Source organism: Varanus komodoensis, unplaced genomic scaffold (assembly GCF_004798865.1).
Source record: "Varanus komodoensis strain SLA01 unplaced genomic scaffold, ASM479886v1 scaffold25, whole genome shotgun sequence".
Lineage (NCBI taxonomy): Eukaryota > Metazoa > Chordata > Lepidosauria > Squamata > Varanidae > Varanus > Varanus komodoensis.
This window is the reverse complement of record NW_025335661.1, coordinates 744,030-766,295: the sequence shown is the minus strand read 5'-3', so window position 1 is coordinate 766,295 and position 22,266 is coordinate 744,030. Positions and strand designations below refer to the sequence as shown.

The 22,266-nt window shown below is 41.8% G+C and overlaps 1 protein-coding gene across 1 annotated transcript in view; it reads left to right on the top strand.

Annotated features, from left to right (window-relative positions):
• ANO7 (anoctamin 7) overlaps nt 1-22,266 on the top strand; it is a 40,102-nt gene continuing 17,836 nt past the window's right edge. The window contains exons 1-14 of the mRNA XM_044432914.1: nt 1-360; nt 4,931-5,256; nt 8,407-8,482; nt 9,993-10,153; nt 10,972-11,079; nt 12,351-12,490; nt 14,133-14,190; nt 14,786-14,896; nt 16,698-16,863; nt 19,320-19,410; nt 20,077-20,173; nt 21,165-21,308; nt 21,388-21,525; nt 22,105-22,203. Coding sequence (XP_044288849.1) covers nt 4,975-5,256; nt 8,407-8,482; nt 9,993-10,153; nt 10,972-11,079; nt 12,351-12,490; nt 14,133-14,190; nt 14,786-14,896; nt 16,698-16,863; nt 19,320-19,410; nt 20,077-20,173; nt 21,165-21,308; nt 21,388-21,525; nt 22,105-22,203 — 1,671 coding nt within the window. The 5' untranslated portion in view covers nt 1-360; nt 4,931-4,974. The remainder of the gene's footprint in view (nt 361-4,930; nt 5,257-8,406; nt 8,483-9,992; nt 10,154-10,971; nt 11,080-12,350; nt 12,491-14,132; nt 14,191-14,785; nt 14,897-16,697; nt 16,864-19,319; nt 19,411-20,076; nt 20,174-21,164; nt 21,309-21,387; nt 21,526-22,104; nt 22,204-22,266) is intronic.

Genomic DNA, 22,266 nt, shown 5'->3' with positions numbered 1-22,266 from the left:
AAACAAAGGCAAGGTCTACTAAAAGCTATTAAACAAGAATGCTCTTGGGAACCTGCCTGAAAATTTCAGATTCCTCCACCTTATGCATACACCAGCATATTTACCGAAACAACACTGTGCTGAAGTGGATGGTGAAGAACATAAAAAGTGCAACAGTGGAACCATGACATTTTGCTGTCTTTGAAATTAAGGGGAAGGAAGAAACCGGGAGGAGGTGAGGAAGAAAATAACCAAGTACAATTAGCATCTTTTGTATTTTCTTGGAATTGTCTGGGGAATTGCACAATGGAGCTGCCATCTGATAGCCCCTCAACTGAGAGGAAAAGGGAGAGGATGCAATAACTCCATCATCTTCATCAGGTATTTTATATGCAGATATTTCTATAGTGTAGCATATACAGACTGGGATGGAGCATTACAAGCAAGTATGTGCAGAGACATCATGCTATATGATTAGTTTTTAAATTTCTATTTCACATTCCCTTCTGAAACTCACCTCCCACCCTGCAATCCTCTTTTCAGCACCTTGGAAAACACCAGGTCAGTCTCTTGGCTGGATTATACCTCTGGTAGTTCTATTTTTCCAGGCTTATGTAATTTGGGTCCCTTCCATGCATCGGCTCCCTATAACCTGGTGCATTCTGTGCTGCAACTAGAGAGCAGGAAGGGATGAAGGGCCATGGTCAGTAGTACAATGCATGCTTGCTGTACGTAAGGTCTCAGGTTCAATTTCTTGCATCCCCAAGTAGGGCTGAAAAAACTCTTGCCAACAACCCTGGAGAGTTGCTGCTGGTCCAGATGGACCAATACTCTGGGTACACCATAGCAGAGTAGTAAGAGCACAATAGTTGTACATCTCACCCCAGCTGCCAAAACCTCAAGCAACTGAGCTATGCCAGAAACGACAAAGGAAGACATAATATTTCCTATGCAGACTACTAAATTAATTTGAGTTGAAGTCTGAGGCAGACTTGTGGAAGTAGAGAAATCCTCTCAGAATCCAAATCTGATCATTCAGACCTTCAGTATGTGGCCAGCACCAGTCTGTTTATCTTTCCAAAGGAAACTTGACTGTGGCCCAGCAAACTGTTCAGTGCATGTGCCATGGCAGTACTTTGTGGTTGTTTTCCTTTAAAAAGCTGCTTTTTCATAACCCTTCAGAGCTGGGTTGGCACAAAAGACTCAGTATGAAAGATCTTCCCTCACATTTCCCTGAATTGTCGCTATATTGCATCTTGTTGCCCTATCTATATTACACACTTAACATCAGTTTAAGTGATGTTCAGTTTCTGCCACCTGAACCCCCACTCTGAGAAACACACATATTCACACATAAAATGCTAGAGATTGTGGTCCAGTGATGCTGAGAATTCCATTAGAATTGCCAGGATCACTCCCTTTCACAGAACCACAGTTCCCAGAGTTCACTGGGAACAGAATGACTATTATACCAACTGATGTTGGCCTTGGCGGTGTGCCTCCTATTTTAGTTGCTCTGTTGTGCAAACCTATGTATGTCTACTCAGAAGTAAGTCCCACAACATTCACCCAGGACTTACACCCAGATAAGTGTGTTCAGCCCTATTGTGGGAGAATCCAGAGGTGGGCAACATGTGGCCCTCAGCCTTTCTGGCATAACCAAAGATATTGTGCAATGAAATATCAGGGCAGATGTTGCCCCCTGGTGAAATAACCTCTCTATTCTGAAATAGTTCATATCCATTTGAGCAGGACTACCACTGGTCCTGGATTCCATCTTTGGGAATCCTGGTTTAGAGTTCAAAACCCATTCAAGAAATTATTCCGCATGGTTCATAATGTAATATAAGCAGAGCCGCTGGGAATTTTAGACTCTGAGTTTAATGGAGCTGTCCTGTTTAGATGGTGGTGTGCATTATTTCAATTACTTCAAAATGTAGTAAGTCAGCCCTCTTGCGTTTGGGGGCCTCAGGCTCATTCCGTGGAACAGAGCCCTGGGGATATGCCCCAAAGTCCTGCCCTGACAGCTCAAATGCATAGCATTGTTTTCTTCCTAAGAAACCAACATTTTGTTTCTAATTTCACCCTCCAGTCAACATGGAAATTAACATTTGAATTAATGGAGGCAGTAACTACAAGCCTGTGGCACTTTTCCTGGCTCGCTTCTGGTCAGACAGGTTCGTACTGCCCAGTCATCCTTGTTGTCCGGCCTGCAGCATGCTGCCAGCTGGCAAATTCTGGAAGCCGTCCTGTGGCTGAAGTCTGCTTTCATTTCCGCTGTTTCTAATTCAGGTTCAAATTTGAATTTTAAAGCCAAGGTGTAAAATTGCTAAGATCACAAAGCTGGATGTGTGTGTTTGTGTGTGCATTTTATAATGTGTCCTAGAATACACCATTCAGTTTGTTTATGCAAAAGCAGTTCAGCAAAAATCTTTCAACTCACTGGAATGGCTATATTTTAGGACATTTCAAGAAAACAGCTTCCTCATCGTCTGTGCAGTGAAATTCTATGCTTCAAAAAAGAGGATCTTATTGTGGTTTTGTTGCTTATTTTCAAGATTTTGTTTTGCCAGTTTGCACAGTGGTTGTTGTTCTTCCAGAAACTTAGCTGCTTGTATGTTTAGGCTACTGCTGATCAACAGAGAATTGACAGCATTGTTCTGTGTGGGTTATGTTTGTCAATTGCACATGTCACTTGCCAAAGCCCTATAGAAAACCATCAACTCTAGCATATTTCCATCCTCTGAACAAGCCATTGTTAGATTAGAATGTTGGATTGGGACTTGAGAGAGCCTGGTTTTAGTTCCCACTTGGCTATGAAGCTTGCTGATATTATTATTATTATTGTATCATAAACCTTTGGCTGTCCTTAATGAATGACTTTTACAACTTGTCCAGGTGAACAGGTGAATAACTGTATATTAACTGTCTGTATAATGCAACTTCCCCCTGCTGTGTTCTCCGCTTTTCATTGACTTCTAGGCTTATCCCCTTTATCACTAAACAAAGAAATTTTCCCACAACTGAGTGACTTTGGACCAGTTATTGACTCTCACCCTAACCTACCTTGCAAGGTTGTTGTAAGGATACAAATGGAGCAGAGGAGGGGGACTTATTGGTTCCTCAATAAGATGGGGATAGGGAGGATATAAATGTAATCAAAATTGAAATAAATAAATGGAATGCTCCTGTTAATGGCTCTGGACAGTTTGGAATATGAACCCAGCAGGGTTGTATAGGCCTCTCAGGGTGCAGTGTTTTCAGGAGTGAGGAAAAGGTGCATATTTTATTTTTCCCTGCTTTGTAATACGGTGCTAAAAATGCCCCTTCCCTACGTATTTATTTATTTATTTATTTATTTATTTAAGGTTTTTGTAACCCCTCCGATTAGCCAGATTGGCTCTCAGAATGGTTTACCAATTTAATAGCTCTGTGGTTGGGGCATGTGGGGGGGGGGGGGCATTTGGTTCTAAATATAGAGGCACCCTTGCCCTTTCCCTTCCGCATTCAAGCATACTCAGGCTAAAAGCAGTCAGTTCCCTTCTTTCCACTGCTCTCCGTTTTCCTTTTCAGCTGAGGTATGAGTATATGGTGTATCAAACTGTTCCCAGCCATAGACATGATTGATAAACACACACAGTGAGTTCACTGTTCAGCTTGGTTTCTTTAAGCCTTAGTGCAACTTCCAGAGCCATGTCCAGACATTGCACAGAGAGAGTTTCTGCCTTCACTATGTGGCTGGGTGAGAGAAAAAGCAACCTACTAATAGGAAGTCCACAAAGTGAACAGCAGGATTCCTTACTAGACCGCTGTGCCTGCTGGGACATGCTGGGAACTGTAGGCCTTCTTCCTGTCTAAGCTTGCATAGGATTGCACAATAAGTGTGTTTTCCTTTGGCCAAGGAGACCAGTTATTAGTACAGCCATTTAACTCACATGCCTTTATGTTAACAGGAAATTGCCAAATAGCCTCAGTTTGACATTTTCTCCACACTTGCATTGCTCTTGGAATTTACAAATATGGCATGGCTTGGAGCTTAAGATAACTTTATTTAAGCAAGTTCCTGGAATATTTCCCATTCCCTCCTCCCCCTGAAACCTTCCTTTTTGGAAAAGCATGTTTTCAGTAGACGCTGAACATCCAGGAGGTTTGGTGTCTGGTTAAACTGTAGCGGTAGAAAGTTCCAGAGAATTGGTGTTAATATAATAAAAGCTCCATTCAGAGCTATTATAAGCTAGTCCTGTAAAATCTTGGGCACCATTAGAAGGGAAGTTATTCCTGGGCACATCAGCCAGGAGGGGAAGGGGACAATCTCTTTAGCTGGATGTGAGTGCCAGTAATTGCAAATTAGGGTTAAGTAAGGCCCTGTGTACAAAAGCTCTGCCCACAGGCTTTTAACTTACTTCCTGACATCTGAATGTCAAATCGATAGAGCTCAATAGTTTGCCTAGCAATTTCTCTAAAGGAAATGCCGGTTTTCCCAAAGACAGACACGCTTCCTGTGGGGTGTTGTTATACCACCTCATCTGGCAAGGGGATTTCCCTTCATTCTTATTTCCCGGATTGCATCCATTTGAGTGAAGCATTAAGAAAGCGGGTCGGGTGTCTGAAGGTATTTTTTACAATAATGCCTGATTAAGAGGAAGCTGTGTCTCCTCTGTTGTCCTTGCAGAACTATCAGATCCAGCTTGGGTTTATGTATTTGCACTACAGACAGCTCTGCTCACTTTCCTTGTAACCATTTACAGGAACCTTCTTTTGCCTCCAGAAGCAGGGGGACTGGTTAGACAGGGAGCAGATTGCCGGGAATAGTTGTATTCAACCTGAACCTGAAAGAGTACTAGCTCATGTCCATCTGAGGGGAGGGCTCAGATTCTCTTGCAGAATATTTCTTGCAGCGTATTTCTCGGTGCTATGATGCAAATTCAGTTTGTTGCTAAATTCCTCCTAGACCTCCCAGAAGAGTTCTGCCTGTCAGTGTCATGAAGAATAAAGATGCAACGGAGGAAGACCAAAGAAGATGACACCTTGATCACAGATGAGCAGAATCCTAAAGAGGCAAAATATGGGAGCATGAAGAAGAGCTCTGAGCCCAGAGCTAAAGAGTATAATTATGGAACGCTAGCCTTAGGTTCCGAGAAGAAGGTCAAGTTGTCCAGTTATGAAACCCTAACTGACATGCCTGAGCAGAATGTGCAGGATGTCAGCCACTCTGGACAAAATACACAGGATGACAAGAGTGGGAAGCAGGCCATGAACCTTCCTGATATCCCACAGGTATGGAAAGAAAGCTTATTGTTTTGTAGTGGTGAGAAAGATCTGGCTTCTAGCCATACAGATACATGTAAAAAATCTAGGTAGTGTACTTTTTATAGTGTAGGAATGTGGTGGCAGAGGCAATGAGGATGCCACCTGATGCAAAAGCAGCAACCTGATACATATGCAGTAATAGGCAAAAGCATCACTTATTTTTCTTTCGTGTTTTGAAATATAAAGGCAGAAAAAAGGACACAATTCCTTCCACGCTGCTGCCAAGTAACATGATTTAGAGTTTACTTGCCCTGAAAATTGTCTGTGAGTCTCTTTCAAAAAGGGGTTCACTAGCTGGACAATACCCTGCAGTAGATCACAGACTGCATTGGTAACATGCCTGGTTAGTGTCTACCTTCACTGTGGTAGCACAGCCTTCTGGCCTCTTCTGAAGTTTTTCAGATAGCATTTTAGAAAAGAATGTCTTCTGTAAGAACATGAGGTTCTTGATGAGAAATATTTTGCCTTGGAATCTTTGAGTGAAAGGGGAGTTTATGTATTTTTTCTCATTTTGGTATGGAGGCGGCACCATGATCAGCTGGAGGAACAGAAGAGACAGCAAAGTGCGTAGAGGTTTCCATGCCCTCCTTGTGTTGCTATTGTGTACAACAGTTTCTTGTTGCTCTCTGTCGCACTGCGGAGACCAGCATGGTGTGCTAAAGTAAACCAAATGCTGTAGCTGTAAGATGATAAAGAGGAGCATTATGAAATAGCCATATGGCAAGTACAGACTGGTACTATGGAAACTATAAATAATTCCAAGGGAACTGTTTTTGAGCACTGCATGAACAAGCTGGATTTTCCACGTTTCTAGTACCACTGGACCTGTTTAGACATAATGCTTAACCATGGTTTCATGTTATTACAATTTGCCACAGTGTGCCCCAAGCATAAGAAATAATTCAGAAGCTTTCATTTGCTGCAGTGTCTAAAATCAGACAAACTGTGTTTAATCTTTACTAGGTTTCATTGAAATGAGCCAGCTTCATGTAGGTGTCTTGGTTAAACATGTGGTGTTTAAGATTAACCACGATTTAGAGTTTGACCAATAAGCTAGACTGCAGTCAATCAAAAGCAACATTGTCCAATCCCATTGTGATTGCACCACAGAAGGAACTGGGGAAGGGGAGAGTGTGGAAGCTGAAGCTTGCTGTGGCTCATGCGCACATCACTAAACCTTGCAGCAGTTCAGACAGTGCACTGTGGCTGCTGTGTGAGCTCACTCCTAACAGAAATAGAGTTTGCACATAGGAATGGTGGAAAAGCCAAACAGAGAGTGGTCACTTCCGGGGCTCTATTGTTATTTGTGTGATAGCACTCAAAAGCGAACCCTCAAGTGCAAGCTAGGACAACTTTGTTCCACATGCTGCCTCATATTTTATCACGACAAACCTTGTGCATACAGGCAGTGCTCAACCATAGCTATCTCTAGGATTGCTGTTCATAATTCTGGTAATATTCAAATGCTACCCAGTCTCCCTCCACAGTCTTCCTGCTAACCTCACCCAGAACTTTGTTTACATCAATCTTTGTCCCTTTCTTGTTTCTAATCAAGAAACTTACTGTTTTCAAAGTGCCACATACATCTCCTGGAGTATCTGTCTATATACAGTTGTACTGTGGAGGTGGGGAGCAGGCGTTTGAGGAAATTGTTTTGGTTCCCACACTTGAGCTGTTTGAGAAGAAAGGATTTTAGGCTAGAACTTTCAAAGAACAACATTTTGATTTACGAACAAGCATTGTGACGCCTGATCTGGGATGAGACATCCCTGTTTTCTGGCAGCTGCCAATGGCTAGATCGAATAATTTACATTGATACTAGATCTGACTTGCAGATTATTCAAGCTAGATTCTCTGTAATGGGAAAGGAAGGACAAGGAACAGATTTTAATATGTTTGCATGAGGGGATTTAACATTGGGACCAAGAAAGCCATCTGGTAGCAACAGTGGATCTACTGTGCAGCAAAGGCAAGCAAAAGGATGGGCACGTGTCCTGTTTTACAGAGGTCTGCTCTGCTTTTGAAAATATCCTCAATTTGAAGGACTGTTCAATTTGAAGGTTTAAAGAGGATGGACCACAAGAAGGGAGGGCAACAGAGGGCTTGAAGTTGCCCATCCTCAGTTAGTACTTAAGCAGCAAGATGTGCTGGTCACCTGGTCACCATCTTCCTCATGGTTGGAGAGGCGTACTGTTCCTTTATTGAAATGATAGGTATCATTTCTGAATTGGCATTGCTACATATAAAGGATGTGCACATTTTATGCATACCTAAGACCTGTTCTGTTTTCTTTTTTGGTGAAGCAGTTCCTATTTTCTGGGAGTGTATCAGTGGCTATTCTATGAAGGCTAAGGCTTTGGAATTTATGGGTGGGGATTAGGGAATGGAGGCATAAGAATTTATGTCTGAATGATGGAACAACACTTTGTAAAGCATTGGCCTGATGCAGGACTAGGTGGTATTTATTTTATTTTATTTATGTTTTAAAATTTGTATGCCATCCAATTACTAACGTCTCTGGACGGCTAACAGCATAAATAAATTGACAACCCACTCTGGCTGCAAGTTAATAAAATACAATAATAAAAATTCAATATTAAAACATATTAAAATATTGATTAAATAAAAAGGTCTTAACCTGGCGCAGAAAAGCATATAATGACGGTGTCAGGCGAACCTCTCTGGGGAACGCATTCCATAGTCGGGACGCCACCACAGAAAAGGTCCTCCTCCGGGTACTCTGTCTCCTAACATCTTTCACAGAGGGTTCCCGGAGGAGGGCTTCTGTTGCCAATCTCAGGGGGCAGGAGGGCAAATAGGGAAAAAGACATTCCTCTAGGTATCCTAAAGGTATGTGTATGGGTACCATTTGGTACTCTGCTTTAGACAACCAAACAACTTGGGCCAGCAATGAGCAGCACTTTACCTCTCTAGGTGCTCTGTAAGGTCCTCTTTAAGACAATTTTCATAGTTGTGGAAACATAAGTAATGTTCTTTGCAAAAAATATGACTCAGAGATAAAGCAGTAAGTCATTCTGGTGAAAATACAACATATTGGCCTCTCTTTGCCATGAGTTCATTTGCCTTTTCACTTAGTATTAACTTTGTTGTTTTCAGTGGACTAAACAATCAGCCCCAGGCCGTGTTGTGAACAGCACTGCAAACTTCTTCAGTGATGAGACGTCCAGGATAGGTAAGTAAGGCCACTGTTCACCATGGAATGCCCCAAGTTGGCAGAACATTCCTTTGTAAAGGATACTGTTGAAAAAAACCCTCCTGTCCTCTTGCAGTTCCATTGATTTGAGAGCTCAGCTTTTGTCTCATTCAAACCTATAACTTTTACATGGCTCCTATTTTTTGCAGAATTATTAATTTGCGTTCAATTATTTTGATCACCAATTTGAAAATAAAATAAATGTTCAGAAACACAGTACTTGGAAACTGGGTTTATTGCAGGAGGTTCTTCTCCTCACTGTCAGGGCTTGCTTGTCAAACAACTTAGGGTCAAACTAGAGATTTTAAGGAACATACTACTTTTTAACTCCATATGTCCTTCGTAATACTTTTAAGAGTCTTGGGAGTATTTGAAGAGGTGAGTCAACCAAAGTGATTATGTGTTGACCCTTTCCCAGTTCATAGATTTTCTCTTGCAAAACCAACATAGCCCATGTCATTTAAAAAGTTTTTTTTCACACCCTCTCAGGGAGGCCCCCAAACCAGATGTGAGCTACAATAGGGTTGAATTCAATATTGGAGAAGCTCTTGGGGGGACTATATTCCTGTGGGTTTCAAAGCCAAAAGGGATGAGACCATAAATGAAAAACATGCCAGTCTGTTGTAGCTTTAAGCTCTGACTGCTGGTGACTAAGCCTTAGGTGAGGCATTTCAGCATTTTCGAATGGGACAAAACTGCACAAACATCCAAATGCTGGGTAACTGGGGGCAGGGGCTGAGGCCAAGGGAAGAGGGCTTAGCCTTTGCAGGTCTGTATTGGTTTGCTGGGCCTGAGGTTCTTCACACCTGTTGTAGGTGATGGCATTTGCAGGGAAGAAGCAGAGGTGTGGGAAAGGAATAAACACATATCCTTCCATCTGACTCACTGATCCTCTACTCTAAGTGTCCCCTCTTCCTGTTTTCTGTTGTTTTGACACACATATAGAAGTAATATATAGTATTTGCCTCACTAACCTGTTAAGAGTTTTTGGGAGTATCTATAAGCACATGGGCAGGGATGATATGGTAAACATTGTTTACTTGGGCTTCCAAAAGTCCCTCACCAAAGGCTCCTGAGCAGAATTAGTGGTAATGCAATAAAAGGGAAGAAGAATGCCCCATTCCCTTTACTCTGACTTGATAGGATTGATGATATTATCTCAGCGGATTCCAAGTACACCACTCCAAGCCTGAAAGATTTGTTGCTTTAGATAAATATATAATTTGGAGTACTTTATATAATAAAATATATAATATAATTTGGAGTACTTTTTCCTTTGTGAAAAATGAAAACTTTTTTCTGGACACTCGACGTTTTCAGGATAGGCACCAGGAAAAGGTGATGGGAAGTGCAGAGAGCTTCCCTGATCCCTTTTTACCCTTCTTCTAGGATCCACTGTCTTGGATTTCTCTTTGATGACTAATTACAAACTTTGCTTACAGCTGAGAAGGCTGCTGGTGTAATGTTTCTACTCTGTGCTTTGTCTCAGACTTTGTGCTTGTATGGGAATCAGATTGTCAGGATTTGGAGGGACAAAATGAAGAGGAGGAGAATGCAAAACCCAGGCAAAAGAGATTGATTGAAATGCACAGAGTGTGGCGAGAGAAGTTTCTGAATAAACTCCAGATGGCAGGTCTCAGAATGGAAAAGGTAATCGAATGCACTGGTGATAGAGTTTTGTTTGTAGGGGAAGAAGTGCTTATGCCTTTTGTTGTATTTGTAGGCTTGGTCTTAGTCTTCTTAAAGAGGGAAAGCAAAGTTTTTTTTTAATGTATTCCTCTGCCCTTCCTTAAACCCTGCTCAAAAGTATGGACATTTTTGAAAGCTTGCAAGGCTGAATATGAAGACAGCACCATGTGGGGAGAAGGGGACATGACAACTTCAAACAGAGGCCGTATCAGCACCCATGTTTTCTTTCTGCACAACTGGCAGCTGATGAAGTTAAGCAGCATTGGGGAAAACCAATACAGTTATATAATTTCACACATTTCTCTCCTATGCATGGCTGGCACCCATGTGCCCTCCACCAGTAAATAACATGTGCCTGAGTCTGCCTTTATGGGTGTGAACAACATGTGGCCTTCCAGATGTGCTGGCCTACAACTCCCATAAGCCCTAGCCAGCATAACCATTGGCAGGAGATGATGAGAGAAGTAGGCCAAAACATCTGGGCTGCAAGTTGCCCACCCCAGGATCAGAGCTAGTATAGTCACCCTGGAGAGAGAAAAGGACCAGATTCATTTCAGCACAGTATAGTCCTCTGAAATGGCTGGGCATAGAGCCAGTAAAAGCACCACCATACAGAGGAACTATCCATTGCTACCGTGAAGACACATCTGGGCCCAGCCACAGGAAATGGTTGAGTGTATTGGGAAAAGGTATCTTTTCCTATGAGAATTACTAAATCTCTGCTAGAGGATTCCAGGCAACTACTTGATCCTGATTCTTTTCATTTCCTTCCATTCTAGCATGTGGTCCAGAATGCAAGGAAGCTGGTGCATTTTATCTTGCTGAATGCTCCCTGGAGTGTACTCTGTTATTACGCTGAAGATCTCAGGCTGCGGGTTCCCTTGCAGGTGAAGATGTGATGAAGTATAACCTCACTGGGTCAAACTTTGCACTACACCTAGGTCATATGTTGTCCCTTGGTGTAAGCAAGCAGCAAAAGAGGTGGATTGCATTTCATCTTGTTGACTTGGTGGGGCTGTGTGGGGGAAGTTGCATATTTAAGTGCTTTTCCAAAAGAGGTGTCAAACAGAGAAGCAGCATGTTGGGGAGGAGGAGAGTCATAAAAGAAACCTTTTATGTGACATTTTAGCTGTTGAAAGCACACACACAGAGGGGGATTTAAGAGGCGTTGCCCAGGAAATGTTTTGCCACCTTATTTTTTGTTTGGCCTCAGGGCCGTAGTGGACAACACATTAAAGTCTTGAATCCATTTAATGTGTCTTTTTCACTTGTAGATTTTTTCCAGGATTAGAACCAGCTGGGCAACTTCAAACTTCTGCAAAGGAGTGAAATGAGCTGGCAGAGGAAGGAAGAGAACCTTCTCCCTTCTCCCTCTTCCCACTTCATCTTATTTCTGCCTTCTCATTTTTATCACTACTCTTTGGGCAAGAGGATATCGGTATCATGGGGTTCAGGGCTAGTTTACTTGCTGTCTTCTGTTGTCAGGGATATTCCTCAGTGGCCGGAGTGAAGTGCAAATGTGCTTTCATCAAGCATCAGTGGGTTGTTTGCGGGGTGGGGCAGGGGCAGTGAAGAATCTGCTTGATCCTCTACTGTATTGCTGAGAGGACAAGAGGGACTCCATAACTGATAACACTCACCTTACAATGTCTGTCTTTTAATCTGTGTTAGCACTTCCCAGAAATGGGACCTACAGGCACCTAATGCGCAGGAGGGAAATAACTGTTCTAGGTATTAAGGAAATGCAATGAGTATCGTGAGCCAGCTTGCTGTAGTGGCTGGAGTGTTGGGCTGGCACTCAGGAGACCTGGCTCTAACTCTCCACTTGACCGCTGGGTGACTTTGAGCCAGTTCCTGGCTCAGCCTCACAGGGTTGCTCTGAGGATAAAATGGTGAGAAGGAATATGTGCACAGCCTTGGGCTTTTTGCAGGAAATAAATAATTGCCCCAAAGTTTATGTGCATTTGTGCCACTCTTCTTACCTGTAACATATTCCTATCTTTGTTACCTTCTGCTTGTGAGCCTTCGCTGACTTGGTGCCCTCCAGGCTAGAGAAGGCTATCTTGTGTGCATTCTCTCTCTTTACTCTCTCACCTCTATGGACTATTGACAATATGCCCTTCTTGCCTACCATAATTCTCTATGAATTTACCTCCAGGTTGTGCCCAATCAGGCTGTAACAAACTGGTCTCACAGGATTCTGAATAAACTGGGCATTCCTAATATGCTCTACGATGAGGTTCCTGATGTTCCTATAGATTACTACACCTGTCATTTTAAAGCAAATAAGTTACCCTGGTAAGATTTCGAAATTAGTCTTCTCCCTTGATCTAACCTCATCCTCAGTTTGAACAGTCTATCAGTCACACACCCCAATCCATTCTCTTATTGTACTTCAGTGGTGTAGTGACAAAATTTCAAAATTCCAGTATCATGGTGTCCCAAAAGCTTGCAGAAACGGAGAATCCAAAAACTGCAGACAACTTTGTTGATCCATATCAACAAACCAGTTCTAGCAGTTTTCCCTCCACCAGAAGCAGTTCCTTTGTAAAGCTAGCAGGTCTAAATTGCCTGTTCAGAACCAGAACAGCTCAGAATATTTTGCATTGCAACAGGGAAAGCTCACAACAATATATTGTTGCTGGAAAAGTAAATCTGTTGGGATTGCAGCTCTGTGAGAAGGAAAAGGGAAGCCTGACAGTGGTGGAAGATAAAGTCAGTATCCTTGCTAATCAGACCTGTGTGCTTTGCTCCATTACTACACTGTTATACTTTTAAACATGATGATGTGGTTTGCATGACACAATATGGCTTGTTGTGGATTGGTAAAACCATGATGAATTGTGTCACCCACACATGCAATTTTGCAAGTCCAACTGCTGCTCTGGTACTATTGTGCCATGAGTACCTTGTGGGTTTAGGATATATGAAGGTTAAACCATTTTGCATAACCCAGAGTCTGTTCTAAGTTTAACCCTTGAACAACTCATATTTGCTGGGTTCACTTGCCATGACAACATCTGTGCATCACATGACCAGCAAACATCTGGCATGTCCCACAACTCATCATGGGTGAAATAACCTTTGATGAGCTGGCAGTATCATGCAAACCGATCCACTGAGAAGACAGCTAAAATAAGGAAATGTGCCAAATTTGAAAAACTGAACTGCACAGTTCTAACTTACAATGAAATAGGCTATAAGGAGCAGCTATATTTCCTGCTTCATTCTTTTGACCAGGGTCATAGCAGCATTGTGGAAAAGAGCTCAGAGCCTTTAAATACCTTACTGAAAAAATGTGCATACCATTATTATTAATTCTTCATTATTATTACTACTACTATTTCATTTTCATACTGCCCATGGCCAAAGCTCTCTGGGCAGTTTAAAACCTTATCTGTTTTCTTCCTGCCACAACCTCCAGATAAGTGTTTTGCTTCTGACACTGCGTGCTGTTGAACTGAACTTCTTAATCAAAAAGGAGAACTATGTTGTTAAAGAAATAGTTCTCATATAATAATTTAGCCATTTGCTAAATTATAATTACTACTTCTGATTCATTGATTCAGTGCTGAACTCAATGGCTATAACTTGGCTCAATATTCTGTTCCTCTTAACCCTGCAATGACAATATCTCAGTTCATGGGTTCCTGTTTGCCCCATCAAAATAATAATAGTGTCCACAATCCTTTAACAGTGATATTGGGGAGCTACAGAATTTTCTTAGTCTGGTACTTCTTCCTGTCTTCAAGTTTGGGTTACAGAGGTTAATGCTGGCCTCTGTATTCATAGCCAATCTCCATAGAAAGTAAGTGTGTGGAAATAGCACCTCCGTGATTGCTGCTAGAGAGCCAGGCTGGGGCTGGGAAATATCCCTTATCCTCTCTTACAAGTTCTGAGGTTCATGTCAGCAGTTTTTCCATAAATTTTTTTTTCTCAGGTTTCTTGGGAGTGATCACCATGAGACCTTCTTCAGCAGCACACAACGGCACAGAATAGTAAGTCTGGAGAGTGGGATGAGGCAAACTTCCAGGCTGCCCTGGACATAATATGCATTGGGAGCCTTGGGCAACTGGTCCACTCCACAAGTGCTCTTGGCACGCTTGGTCACCCAGTCAGCGTAGTTAAGCAACCACAGGGACCTAATTAGGGCTTGATGAATTTCACTGCTGTCAGTAGGAGAAAGAAGAAGAAAGTTAAAAGAACTTGAGAGCTGGGAATGAAATCTTTAAAAAGGTTTCCTCAGACATTGTGTTTTCTGATGGCATAGAGTTTTCCTGAAGTAGAGAATGTGATAAATGGTGAAAAGAAAAGAAAAGAAAAGAAAAGAAAAGAAAAGAAAAGAAAAGAAAAGAGAAAAGCCAGACCATATCCTCCCAATTAAAGACTCCTTTAAGAGAAGAAAGTATACAACTATACAGCCACTTATTATTTAAGTATGCATATATACTGTATGGTGGAAAACCAAACATTAGAATGGAACTCTGTTACTGAAAACTTATCTAAAGGTTCATCCTTAGAATAATACAATTTAACTGATGGTTGCTTACAGAAGTCTTAAGCCCTCTTGAACATCTTTCTTCTTCCCCGCAGCTGTATGAAATCCTCGCCACCACAGCGTACGGTGACCGAAAGGCAGGGCAAGCTGGAATAGAAAGGCTGCTGAGTGAGGATGTCTTCACAGCTGCATTCCCACTACATGATGTAAGTTGGCAGGCCTTCTGCCCATTCTATTTTCAGATGAGTTACACCAGGATACCCTGGCCATAGTTACACAACAGGCTATACAGCTGTTTTGTATGGAGATCATTGGTCCATCTGGCTTAGCTTTCCCCATGTTTGTGGCTCCCAAAGTGTTGGATTACCACTAACAGACAGAGCATGATTGCAGTCTAACACTTCTGGGTAGCACCAACTTAGGCAAGGCTGATCCAGCCCAGTACTGTGTACTCTGACTGGCAGTCCCCCACTTGGGTCATGAGCAGAGATCATTCGTTTCACCTGCTAACTGGAAATGATGGGGACTGAATGGAGAACTTTGGCCCTGAGGCAATTCCTTTAAGGACAAGACAAAAATTCTTCATTCCCTATAACTAATCCTTCCTAAAATGGCAGAATACTAAATATGCTTATTATACATGCAGGGAGCAGGATCTAACCCTTAAATCGAATGTAGAGTGGGAATTGTTTACTGGGAGCTCTACTGCAGTAAGTTACTCCTTGCAATAAAAATAACTGCTTACATTGACTAAGAAGTGATACCTGGATACGGGCAAAATGAAAAGAAATCAAACCCACTGTTTTAAATCTACTTCTTTTTGTCATGATTTCCTTTTTTAACTTAAATGTTGCAGTGTTAATGGTTTTCCTCTTATTACTACAGTGATCCTGCACAGGTAGCATACATAGCATCTGCACAAACTTAACTGGGGGAAGAGGGCTTACTACCAGGGGAGAACCACCTTTTCTAGGAGGCATGAAGTTTTTACCATATAGTACTTGTGAGTCCTGGTGCTTTTAGATGTGTTGATGCCATCTCCCACCATCCCATCATATCTGGAGGGCACCAACATGAAGAGGCCAGCTGCAGGAGTGAAGAGTCAATGTACAACTGTCCATCCAGTCTGTACAACTCAACCAAGGATGTGTACAGCCCATACCTCCCTGCATTGATGCTCAGCACTTGGAGCAAAGAACTACTCTCTTTGAAAAAGTGGTTTTGCTTCTTTATTATCCTTTCTTTACAGCCCTAAAAAAGAGAAGGGAAATGTGTGGCCCTCCAGATGTCAATGAACTATCATCCCTTGCCATTAGCCATGGTGGCTAATGTTGATAGGACTTGCAGTCCAACAATATATGGAGGGCCACACATTCCTCGCTCCTGCCTTAAAATGTTGGCCCTGTTTGACTTCCATTTTCCTTTGACTTTTCTGCCCCATGGAACAAGATAAAGATTTGCAGGCTCATTGGGCTTTCAATATTTGAATTATATTGTACTTTGGGAGGTAATGAAGTGTTTGCTTTATAAATACATAACTAGATTTGATATTTTTGGGAAGTCAGGTTTACAACATATGACCAATATTGACTGTGTGATAAAGTATCTGACTAGGCTTATGTAAGTAAAATGCCTGCCTTTCAGTCACTAAAATGTCTACTTGTTTGAAGAAAAGACAAACAAGCAATATTCTTGTATTTTGGTTATGGATTACAGCTATGATTTTGTGTAAGAATGAAAAGATGTAATCCTAAGTAACCAGTTTTGCTCGTATGGTTGAAGAATTGTTTTATGAATATACATTTTTATTCTATTTATTAATATTAAATGATCAATTATATTTTATAAAGATAGTTAAAACTGCCTTCTTCAACCAGATGGCCTTCAGATGTGTTAGACTGCAGCTCTGCTTGTTCTCAACCAGAATGGTTGGGAAAGCTTATGTGAATATAGACTACCCCGCCTGTTAAACAAATAAGTATGGATAACCTCCCTCTCTGCCATAAGGGTCCCTACAAGATACCGTCAGAGGAGATGGTCCCTCCTCCATTGAACCAGAGGCAGATTCTTTTCCAGTACTGGGCCCAGTGGAGTAAGTGGAAGAAGTACCAGCCTTTGGATCACATCCGCAGGTACTTTGGGGAGAAGATTGCTCTCTACTTTGCCTGGCTTGGTGAGTACAAGGCCCCTTGCATGCTCTCTGTAGCACCTCAAACACTTTAGACCACAGGAGTGCTCTGGTTCTTCTCCCTCAGTGCAAACAAGTCACTCCTGCTCTTCGCTCTGCTTGGCAGGGCAATCCATGAAGACTGTGAGCATGTTCCACAAAAGGACAAACTCTGGTGGCAAGGAGAACATTGGGGGATCTCACAACCAAGTCCGTGAACTGGAAAGAGTTCAGTAAATGCCTGCACTATTCATGTGTGGTCAGGCATTTTCCTGCTCAGTTCTGATTTCTTTGTTTTGTTAGTTTTGTAATTTATAAAATTATGTTTATAAATGCAGATTTACCTCTGATGCCATAGCTTTTCAGATTGTAAGCCGTCCAGAGACCCACAGGGTATTGGACGGAGTAAAAATACCCAAACAAACAAACAAATGGAATGTTCCACAAGTGTTGTCCTGCTCTAAAGCAGTGCTTCTCACATGCTCCTTTTATCTGCCCTCTTCCATCTGACTTTTGTGTATCAAGAAAAGAATACAAATGGAAGAACTGTCTGTCTTCAAAATGAGTGAAAGGGCTAGAGCTTGGTGGAAGAACACAATTTGACATATGGAAGATCTTGGTTCAGTCCCTGGAATTTCCATTTAAAGGTTTTCAGGTTGTCAATTTGTCTGATAGTTTGAAAAATTAGTACCTCTCAAGAGTAAACAGATCTGGGCTAGACTGGGCAATGATCTGCCAATACATGGCATCTTCATGTGTTCAATAGTATGCTTTATAGTGCATTTTCAGAATGTGCTTAATGTACCTGAATGCTGAATGATCCCTGTTGTGAAGCTCACCTGGATTTAGGGATTGCTATGTACAGGTTTTTACTTGTGTTATCAAGCATTTTTTCATAGTCACAGAGTGCACTTAATGGTTGTTTGTGAATAGGTTGCATTCATATGTCTTCTTTCCTCAAGGAAAATCAAATGTAATTATAGGTCAGGTTGTGTGGCTCTGAATTGGCACATTGTTATCTGTGTGTGTCTGCATGTGTGCGTGTATGCACCAAGGAAAGTGGTCATCACCTATGGCCACAGTTAGTATTGCTAGGCTAACACAGCTGAGGATGCAACCTTACGCATGCCTGGGAAATTATGGCAGCATTAGGGCTTAGGCATTTTTCTGTCTAAACATGCATAGTACTGTCTTCTAATATATAGAAGTAGTCTGCTTTGCCACACTGTGGTGCTTGCAGTCATCCAAAAATATTCCTTGCTCATAGTTGCCATATATAAGACTCCCACAAAGCATTCTACTTAACTTGGTCTTTTCAAAGAATGGTTTGTGAATGCAAAATCCTTCTTCTAGCCTGGTTTTCTAGATGTATCCACTCTGAGTAAGTGGGGTGAGGGGAGAGTGGCCATTTACTACCTCTGTGGGCATTTCCCAGGAACTATAATTAACCCATCATATTTTTAACACACTTCAGAATGTGTTTCTTAATTTGGGTAAGAGCATAACAAAAGCCAAGCCTGATCAGACGAATGGTCCATCCAGTCCAGCATTCTGTTCCCACCACAGCAAACCAGTTGCCCACAGGAGCCCTCAAGCAGGATGGATACAAGAGTTCCACTGGGCCAATTGCTCAGGCATGCTGTCTCCATCAAAGGAGGCAGCACCGAGCCAGAAGGACTAGTTGGTTCTAGTTAGGATGTTATAAGAACGTGGTAAGCATGAAACTAATACCATTTTCTTGAATATTATAAGGGCTTGTATTGGTCTTTAAAGCCATCCTGTGTTCTAGGAACCCTTTCATTTAATTTTGATACTGCCCAATAGCCAAAGCTCTCTGAGTGGTTCACAACAATTAATTAGTACAATAGTTACAATAAAAATACAAATACAATAAAACAAAAATACAGAAAAATTCTAGTATACAAATTAAAACAGTTAAAATATGCAACTTTGATTTATTTATTTGTTTGTTTATTCATTTCATTTCATTTCATTTCTATACCATCCACTCTCTGGGAAGTTTACAACACACTATAAAAATAGAATAGATAAAAACATTAGGAATTAAAAATTAATTTAAAATAACATTAAAAGACAATTAAAAAGACATGGTTTAATAGCTAAAACCTAAAATATTTCAATTAAAAACTAGATCTAATTAAAACAGCAGACATAACCTGCCCTATGCCATGAAATGCCTGGGAATAGAGGGTCATTTTAACCTGATAATGAAAGATAACAATGTTGGCACCAGGCAGGCCTCACCAGGGATACCAGTCCATAACCGAGGGATTGTTACTCAGTGGTCTATTTCTGGGTAATATAGGCCTTTTCCTAAGATGGCCCTTTTACATAAAATAGCTGCCACTTAGTTCAGCTGAAGGTAGGCAGTGGAGACTCCTTTTTCTGCACTTTGGCCCACTTCTGCTTGTTCTAACATGCTTTGACTTGTCTTCTTTCAGGTTTCTACACTGGGTGGCTTTTACCAGCAGCTGTAGTGGGGACGCTAGTCTTCATAATAGGCATCTTTATGATGTTTGAGGACGTGCCTACGTAAGTGCCAACACATCCTTTCCCCTCCTTTCTCACTTCCGTGCTCAGAAAGCCTATAGTGGTTTTTAAACCCTGGATGGTTTTATGACACTTGATCTTCACGTAGGTATTGCCCACAGTTCCTGAGCAGAGTGTGTGTTTTCATGGGTGAGGCTTTTGAAATCAATTAAGATATTGATAATTATGATATTATTACCCTGACTTATACCAAGAATTTTACATGGGGTGTGTGGATTGGATGATGTAATCTTCCATGCTACTCCTATCTTTTTCTTACTTCAGAAAATGCATTATGGAAAAAAGGATGGAAACAGAGCACAATGCCTTTTGATTGGCAGTACTAGTAGCCCTCTGTCAGGAACCCCCACCCCCAAGTTTTCCAGCAGACAAGAGATTTCTAGTTTTAAGATTCACAAAGTTTATTGGAAATATGCTCCTTAGAGACAGAATGTGAATAGTGGCTTTGCTACTTAGCTGATACCCCAGCTTTGTAGGGGCCTAAGGCAGTCACACTTACCCCTGAAAGAATGTGAGTAAGAATGATTGTTAGGACAGGAACACCAATGACCAGACCAGAGAAGGAGTTCAGAAGAGCAGCTAGTTCATCTCTTCAGCTAATTGTAACCATTTCCTCTCTTTTTCCTTTGCTCTTCATATGAACTACAGGCAGGAAATCTGTACCAGTGATGGTAAATACAAAATGTGCCCACTTTGCAAAGTCTGTCCTTACTGGAACCTCTCCACCATCTGCACAATGTTTCAGGTACAGTTCATAGCTCTGAAGACCAGTTGTGAGCTAAAACACACAATAGATTTATTAACACATTACTAACGCCACCATAGTGCAAGATAATACTTCTAGTGTGTGCTCTGCTGGAAGCTGGGGAAAGAAATTAGATATATCATATGTTTATTTTCTGTAGACGATGGAAGGGTATCTAGGTAGTGTTGTGCAAATGAGACTCATTTATTCCATGTTCCTGTAGCAGCAAGTCCCTGCCAGGTTTGGGGAAAAGCATGGCTAAAAGTGTGAGCTGGAATGGGGAAATCCCAACATTTTTTAAATCTCCAAATGAAAGGACCATCTTGAAATGCATTGAAATGAGTATTTAAAAATCCTTAAAAATCAGAGAAAGGAAGAGGCAGGAAAGAAGTCAACTTCAGGCCCAAAATTATTTGAACAACAAATCCTAAGACTCGGGGGTCTTCTCCAAGACACAACAGCAGCACTGTGGGCCTCTCACAGATGGTTGGCCTCTCACCACTGTGTGAACAGCACAGAAGAGCAGCCATGTTGGATCGCGCCATGACCCTCTTTGTTTTTAATATCACCACACCACTGAAGCACCAAGGAATGTGCCCTTCCATTGAGCTATTGTCCTCCACCATTTTGCATAACCCTGCCTGCTGGATCCTCTTCACCTTCTCCTGGAGGTCTGTTTTACAGGATGACGCAAGATAAGGAGCCCAGTTTAGATAGTTCCATGTAGTTCAAACAGTTTCTTCTTAATTACTTGGCTGGAATATATGTGTGTTTGTAGTGGTCATTTGGTAGAAACCACCACAAATATTCACCATGTGCTGGCGGCTATCATATATAAACCAATTTGTTTCAGTCTTTCGCTACTGCTTAATATAACTTTTGGAATTTGGGGTTGTTTTGTTGGATAATATAACTAGCCCTTCATAGTTTTTTGTTTTGTTTTGGCACATATTCAACTGCAATTCCTGTCTGTTTCCCTCCTCGCCCCCAGGCTGGTCGTCTTTTTGATCATGGAGGGACTGTCTTCTTTAGCATCTTCATGGCTCTGTGGGCAGTCACCTTCCTAGAGTACTGGAAGCGAATGAACGCTACCCTGACACACCGCTGGGATTGCTCAGACTTTAAAGATACTGAGGTACTGCTTTGGGGGACCTCTAAGTACAGCCAAAATCCCTGAAAGACTTAGAGTGCATGTCAGATTTCTCTCTTTATAGGAACGTCCACGGCCCCAATTTACTGCCATGGCTCCCATGATAACCAGAAATCCCATTACTGGAGAGGAAGAGCCCTATTTTCCTAAGAAGAGTCAATTCAACAGAATAGTAGCTGGATCAACGGTCATCATCATGATGGTGAGAAAACTGTTGTTTGGGGGTCAAGATGTCAAATATAGGAGGCCTAAAAGTTCCTTTCAGTAATAATTCTTTATGCAGCGGTATCTTTGCTAATCAGTTTCTTTCAGAGAAGAAGGCAGTGGGCTGTCATGCTTTGTGGAGAGCGCCACGCTGTGAAATCCTCACCTCAGACCTCACCTTTAGCTGAATTGCCTATTCAAATGAACATCCATGGCCATTAAGAAACACTACAATTTGGATGGAATTGTAGGTGGGCCACAGCTTAATTTCAAAAACTTTCTGGTGAGATCAGTTTAGACTCCTGCAAGAGCTGTCTGTTTCTTCCCTGGCAACCAGGAAAGAGGGGGAACAGAGAGAAAAGAAGGTAGTAGAATGAGAATAAAAAGGAGTTGACAGAAAAGCAAAGGCACTTTGGACACAGACCTTGCCATTTCAGCCTCACCCTCACTGACATCAGCGCTCAGTATTAAAAATGCTGTCCACCCCTGCCTGATCCTGAAAAGCCACAGTGAGAAACCCATTCATAGTAATTGAACGTCTGGTAATACTCTTTGTTTTGCCTGGCTCTGTCTGCAGATTGCGGTGGTGGTGATGTTTCTAATTTCCATCATCCTTTACCGGGCCATCATCGCCATAGTCATATCGAGGTCTGGGAATTTCCTCATCGTGTCTTCGGTAAGGCACCTATGTGGCTCTCTTCCAGCATCACTTGGTCATACCATTGGTATGTGAATGTCA